The sequence below is a fragment of the Triticum urartu genome, chromosome 6A, assembly GCF_056163025.1.
Source record: "Triticum urartu cultivar PI428250 chromosome 6A, HENAU_Tu73, whole genome shotgun sequence".
NCBI lineage: Eukaryota > Viridiplantae > Streptophyta > Magnoliopsida > Poales > Poaceae > Triticum > Triticum urartu.
In genome coordinates this window covers 324,730,606-324,738,181 of record NC_141878.1, presented here as the reverse complement: position 1 = coordinate 324,738,181, position 7,576 = coordinate 324,730,606, and the positions used below count along the sequence as shown (strand labels likewise).

Genomic DNA, 7,576 nt, shown 5'->3' with positions numbered 1-7,576 from the left:
TTGTAAATTTTTCTCACTTTACTGTGAGTGACCCTTTCCATCTGATCCAAAATTCTATACGGTCTTTCTTCATAGGTCAAATCATTTGCCAACTCTACCTCAACCATAGCAGTCCTTTTCTCAGGCGGGGATATGCAACGCCTTAGTTGTGAAACATGAAACACGTTATGCACGTCTGCCAATTCAGCGGGTAGTTCCAACTGATATGCAACAGTACCCACTCGGGACATAACCGGGAATGGACCAATAAACCTGGGTGCCAACTTTCCACGGGTCTGAAATCTCTTGACTCCGTTCATAGGGGTGACTCGGAGGTATACGTGTTCTCCGGGTTCAAAATTGATCTGTTTGTGCTTTGCATCATAATAACTTTTCTGTTGAGATTTGGCCAATTGCAATCTGTCTCTGATTTCCTTAACCTGCTTCTTAGCTTCCATCATGAAATCTGTTTTGAAGATACGGCTATCTCCAGTTTGAGACCAATTTAATGGAGTGCGACACTTACGGCCATACAGAGCTTCATACGGTGACATCTTTAGATTGGTCTAGAAGCTGTTGTTGTAAGAAAACTCGGCATATGGCAAGCAATCTTCCCATTTAGTTCCTTGGGCTAAAGCACAGGCTCACAACATATCTTCGAGTATTTGATTTACCCGCTCTGTCTGTCCATCGGTCTGAGGATGATAAGCAGTACTATATTTCAGCGTTGTCCCCAAGGCTTGATGGAGACGGGACCAAAAAGCGGAGGTAAACAGGGAACCTTGGTCGGAAGTGATGGTTCGATGTACTCCATGTAGACTGACGATTCTGGATACATACAACTGTGCAAGTTGATCCGCTCGATATCTGGTGCTGATCGGAATGAAGTGAGCAACCTTGGTTAAAGTGTCCACTACGACCTAGATTGCATCATTTCCTCTCTGAGTCTTAGGCAATACCGTAATGAAATCCATACAAACGTCATCCCATTTCCATTGCGAAACCGGCAGCGGTTGGAGGAGTCCGACTGGCTTCTGATGCTCTGCCTTCACCTTGTTGCATATGTCGCAACAGGCCACAAAATAGGCAATTTCTTTCTTCCTTCCATCCCACCAAAATATTTGTCTAAGGTCCTCATACATTTTCGTGCCTCCCGGATGAATGGAATATGAGGATTAATGTGCTTCTGACAGGATTTTCTTCTTTAAGTCCGGCTGATTGGGTACACAAATCCGTCCACGGAATCGTAGAGTACCGAATTTGTCCTTGGAGAAATTTGGGGTCTTCCCTGCCATCGGGCTCTTGGCACGCTTCTGCAGTTTGATGTCAGCTGGCTGGGCCTTGCGGATTTCTTCCTCAAGTTAAGCTGAGGCCAGCATCCACTATGACCAGGTTAAGGTGAGCGATCTCCTCTTGGAGTTTGAGAGGCAAGGATTTCGATATGACATTTAAGCTGACAGGCTTTCGACTGAGGGCATCGGCAACCACGTTGGCCTTTCCCGGGTGGTAATTTATTCCAAGATCATAATCCTTGACCAACTCTAGCCATCTTCGTTGACGGAGATTTAAATCCGGCTGAGTAAATATGTATTTAAGGCTTTTATGATCGGTAAAAATTTGGCACCTTTTTCCAATGAGTTAGTGTCTCCAAATGTTTAGCGCATGAACCACCGCAGCCAATTCCAAATCATGAGTAGGATAATTTCCCTCATGGGGCCGTAGCTGTCGCGATGCATATGCTACTACCTTGCCGTCTTGCATAAGTACGCAAGCGAGGCCTTGCCTGGAGGCGTCACAATACACATCAAAGTTGTGATAAATGTCTGGGAGAGTCAATACAGGTGCGGTTGTCAGCCGTATCTTTAGCTCATTAAAACTTTTCTCACAGTCCTCCGTCCATTCAAACTTCTTATCCTTTTTGAGCAGCTTCGTCATGGGTTTAGCAATCTTGGAAAACCCTTTAATGGAATGATGGTAATATCTAGCTAATCCGAGAAAACACCGGATCTGTGTCACTGTCGTGGGCGGCAACCAATCGAGCACATCTTTTACTTTGCTCGGGTCCACGGCTATACCCTCAGCGGATAGTACATGTCCGAGAAACCCAACTTGCTTGAGCCAAAACTCACATTTACTGAATTTGGCGTAAAGCTGATGGTCGCGGAGTCGTTGTAGCACTGCTCGGAGGTGATCCTTGTGCTCGTCTTCACCCTTGGAGTAAATGAGGATGTCATCGATGAAGACTACCACGAATTTGTCGAGGAAGTCCGTGAATACTTCGTTCATCATATGCATGAAGAAAGCAGGGGCATTGGTGAGACCAAAGGACATCACTGTATATTCATAAAGACCGTACCGAGTAGTGAATGCGGTCTTAGGAATATCTACCTTTTTAATTTTGAGCTGATGATATCCGGTCCGTAAATCGATCTTAGAGAATACCTTAGCCCCACTGAGCTGATCAAACAAATCATCAATCCTTGGCAGCGGACATTTATTTTTGATGGTGACCTCATTAAGCTGACGGTAATCTACGAACATGCGGAGGCTGCCATCCTTTTTGTCCACGAAAATAGCGGGTGATCCCCATGGTGAAGAGCTGGGACAAATATATCCTTTTTGGAGCAGTTCATCAAGCTGTTTCTTTAGCTCCACTAATTCTGATGAAGGCATCCGGTAATACTTCTTGTATAATGGTGTAGTTCCGGGCACAAGATCTATTGCAAATTCCAGTTCTCGGTCTGGTGGCATGCCTGGCAGTTCTTCTGGAAATACATCAGGGTACTCGCTAACCACAGGAACTAATTCCAACTCAGCCACAGCGGTGAAAACCAATTCTGGCTTGGATATATCCTTGCAAGCATAGAATTTGGTAGTCTGCCCATTTAGACTGGTCAAAGTGACTTCTCGTGTTGCGAAGTTTCTACAAACTTTTATTGGGTCAACCAATTCATACCCAATATAATATCCAACTTTTTAGACTCAATAATTTTTAGAGAGGTTGGAAAGTAGACTCCGTTGATATTGATTTCCAGATCATGGCAGACCATGTTGCTCTTGATTAGAGATACCGGGGTTTGTACCAGCATATTTTTGCCCAAAAGTGTACAAGGAAATTTGATTTTGGGCAGCAAAACTCCGAGAAATAAAAGAATGGGAAGCCCCAGAGTCAAATAAAATTACGGCAGGTATGTCATTAACAGAAAACATACCAATGAAGACTTCGGGGTTCTCTTGTGCTTCATCGGCTGAGAGATGATGCACGTGCCCTATAATGTTTTGCTGGGTCGGGCATGACTCTATAAAGTTGACTTGTGGCCTGAATGGGGCATCCGCCTTGTTGTTCTTGGGGCACTATTTGGCATAATGTCCGTTCTGCCCATAAATGAAGCACGGATTGTTGCGCTGACGCTCCTCACGTATTGGGTTGGTCACGACATTCTTGACTTGAGTGGTGGTCTTGTTAACATTCTGTTGCCAATTGGGCTTGTATTCCATCTGAGGCAGCTGCCAGGTTCGATCCTTTTGCACTGGTTGCCCATCCTTCTTTGGCTCAAACTTACGCTTGTTGTCGTTGTTGGCAGGCCTATTATCTGATATAATCTTGTGCTCTCATTCAGCAATGAAAGCCTTGTTTACTAGAGTTTGGAAATCTGGGAAGTCAAACATACTAAGTGTACACCGGAGTTGCGGATTTAAGCCTCCAAGAAATCTGTTAATCTTCCTTTCTGCGGTGGCCACGTCATAAAGGGAGTAATGGGCCAGGTGATTGAATTTTTGCAAACATTCACCCACAGACTGATTTCCTTGGATGAGTGCGAGAAATTCACGCTGCTTAACCTTCATAACTCCAGTAGGGATATGATGTTTCCGGAACTGATCCTTAAATTTTTCCCAGGTGATTTCTTCATCAGCAGGCCACATGGCTTTTGTATTTTCCCACCATATGGCAGTAGCGCCTTCAAGATAATGAGTTGCAAATGGAACTTTATCATTTTCTTCAGTACGAGCAATCTCAAGCTTTTTCTCAATGGTACGCAACAAATCGTCTGCATCCAATGGGTCAACAATCTGACTGAAATTGGCTGGCTTGGTCCTTTGAAAATCTGACAGCTTTGAGTAATGACCGTTCTGATTTCCATTCTGTCCAACCATAGCTTGCACACTTCTTAATATTTCAAGCAGATCATTGTTCCTTCTTTCCTCAAACATACGCAGAATTTTCTCAGTGGAGGGCGGATTTGGCGGTGGAGCTGGTGGCGGAACATACGGCTTGGGAGAATGTCATGCCTGTCGTGTGGAACAACGAACAGGAGTTCCCTCACGAACATTGCTACTATTGCCTCCCCGCGTCATCCTATTGTGGATTTTTCCCAAGACAACGCAATCGAGATGAGAAACATCCAAGAATAAATTTGGGGAAAAGCCAACAACAAATCCCAGAAGAAAGCAAAAGAGCGAAGAAAATACGGCGAATAAAGTTCCAATATAATTATACATAGGCTCATACATGAAAGATAAACAACATGACAGGTTCAACTACTCTCATACATGCAACAAAACATCATGACTCGTACGACTACATCCGTACATCATCCGGACGATTGCGAATACTCCGAGGTACTACTGCTCTGCTGGTGCTGCGGTGTCCTCCCCTGAAGCGGACTCGGATCCTGAACTGCATGGTTAACAGAAACCCCCAGGTTAAAGGTAACACGACGACGCTGGCTCGAGGTCTCTCCCTTAGGGGTAGGGGCAGGATGAAGCATCGGGGCTGCAGGAGTGGTGAGAAGTGAAGCCCACTCGGCAGGAGTACTAAGAGGGTTCACCGTCAAGGTGCCTGAGCTACTCGGGGGAGTAATACTAAGAGGGTTCACCGTCGAGGTGCCTGAGCTACTCGGGGGAGTAACCGGTGAAACAGGGGAACTAGAACTGGCTGGAATATAGGGAGTAAATCCCAGAGAAGATGGAGTAGTGGCAGATCTAGTAGTGACCAAAGCAGCGGCTAAAGCAGTACGGGCACGAGTCAGCTCTCGAGCCAGCTCGTGGATCATAAGATAGCTAGCAGTGACATAACGAGCAAGGTGGCTAGCAACACGATCAGACTCCGGATCAATGATCTGGAAGCAGACACTACCATTGTCGTGCAGAGAAGGGTAGTAAAAAAACCTGGATGGTTTTGTATTCGGATCTCATTGTAGCGAAGCTCAACAAGGACCTCGAATGCAGCAAACTAGACAGCCTGAGAAGCGGTAGAGGCGTAACCGCTCCGAGAAGTACGAGTGTAAGAGCCGGAATCGGAACTAGTGCGCAGAGTAACCACTGCGTGATACTCATACACTGAATCAGCTAGACGCTCCCGGTACACACAATAGACTGGATCGTCTCCGAGGGGGTACAGCCGACGCCACACGTTGCGAAGAAGGTGCGGTGACGTGTACGGTATCAGCGGCAACTGGCACGGATACGGCACCGGAGCCATCTACACTCACAACCATTAGCAGGTTAGCATAAAAATATAAATCAAGTGCATGCAATGCAACAATCAGCTACATTAGCTACCGACACTCAACTAAAACTCGTATCTAACGTCCAGTTAACACGTCGTAGTCTAGCGTGGCCTATAGTCAGCGCAGCTCTGATACCAAGCGTTGTGGCACCCCGGCTCAGAGCGACCGGCTTACCCTGCATTGCCAGCCCAGAGACCATGTCTTCTGGCAACACACAACGTCTTGGTACAGAAAACAACCGCTTTATTGATGCTAGCGGGTCAGGGTTTATATTACAACAGATGTCGAGGTCGAGCAGCACACACGGTGCCGCTGAACAATATGTACATTATTTAGTGAACATAATGGGGACTCGATCATATCAACTATGTGGCAGCAGAACAACGTCATAGCGGTAACTCCATAGCACAGGGACACCGATGTGGACACGATCTAGACTCGAGCAGCGCTCCTTTCCAACGCGACTTTCCTGAAATCTGGCATGACACGCCAGGTCAATACATTGAATGTACTTGCAAGCTCACAACAGGCATAATCATAATGACAAACAATATCATGATATTTAACCAATTAATAATGCAATAATGTTCCAACATGCTGTGCTCATGCTCTTGGGATAAACGTCCCTCGGGACCAACTTACCAACTGTGATCGTTCTCGAATCACAAAAGAAACCACCATCGTGGTCTTAACCAGAGTAACTTGTGATCCTTACGGCAATCACCACCACACCACCAACGTGGTCTTAACCAGAGTAACTCGTGATCCTTTGGCGATCACCACCACACCACCATTGTGGTCTTAACCAAAGTAACTCGTGATCCTTTTGGCGATCACCACCACGGCCCATATTGGGTCTCGAACAGCTCGATGGCCTTTCCGCCATCATCATCAGTGCAATGATCATAACTTAGTGTGCATGTTTATTAAACATTGACTCATGGTGGGACCTACTACGAGTTGTCCATGACCGTGGACTCGGCTATCGATAGATTATACACTCGGCAGAGGTAGCACACTGTACCCACACCACGTAACCCATGGCCTCACACTCCCATTTGGGTGGACCAATGACATTTCGACAAAACCCTTCCATTGCCATGACACTCTCCCATCCACTCCGACCCAATCCCCAACGGGCTAGTCTTGGGTAGCCCTATGTCTACCAAAGACACACCGACCACCATCGTGGCCAAAACAATCCCACTCGGGGACCCGGTACCAAAATCTCAGCAATGGGCACACAAGGTTATGCCTGCTTACCGGGCCAAGGTAAGCACGCCCATAACCTTCCCTAGTTGGAGGCACTGACCAGAGACATGTCAATGGAATGAATCAAGGCCTTCCCACAAAGGCAAATGTGGTTGCACTGGGAAAATCTCGATTCAGCGGCACCATGACCCAGTCAACGATATATTCAAGTTGAGTTATATTCAGGTTCAACTTAAAATGAAAATGACCGGTGTCATAGCATGCCATGAAATGCAATACTACACATGCATCATATAATACGAAAATGACTGCTGTCAAACATATTCACACTAAGCATAAGCATCAACAACTTATCTTTCTTTCCTGGTCTCACTTTAACAATATATTTTTCAGCAAGTAACATTATTTTCTCATGCAAGAAAATAACTTCGATTAATTCCTCATATGCATAGGAAAGTTTCTACCATCATCACCTCAAGCAAATCCTAATTTCTTTACCAATCAAGTTAGGTTCAAACATTCTGGAAATTAAGTAAAATGGTTACACCAGCACTAAACAGGATATATTCTAGCAAATTTAACTATTTATTTATGCAAGAAAATAACTTTAAGCAATTATTCATACACATAACAACTCATTTTATCATTACCATAATTAGATCTTAGCCTCTTTACCAACACACACTTTAACAACATATAAATAACATAATAGTTATTTAAAATGCATGGATTAATCATTCAATTCAAGTAAGAAATTCATCAATGTTGAAATGGCACCATGAAAATGTTGATGTGGCTTGCCTTAGTCCAGATGAGGTTCACAAGCCTTCTGGTGATCCTCAAGACAAGCCTCACCCTCTGAAAATAATTTTAAA

At 45.1% G+C, this 7,576-nt stretch overlaps 1 protein-coding gene across 1 annotated transcript; it reads right to left on the bottom strand.

The window, feature by feature from the left end:
* Positions 1-3,591: 3,591 nt before the first annotated feature.
* On the bottom strand, positions 3,592-4,134 carry LOC147965139 (uncharacterized). Its single transcript, XM_087530309.1, has one exon. The coding sequence runs from the start codon at positions 4,132-4,134 to the stop codon at positions 3,592-3,594; it is 543 nt and encodes a 180-aa protein (XP_087386435.1).
* Positions 4,135-7,576: the final 3,442 nt, after the last annotated feature.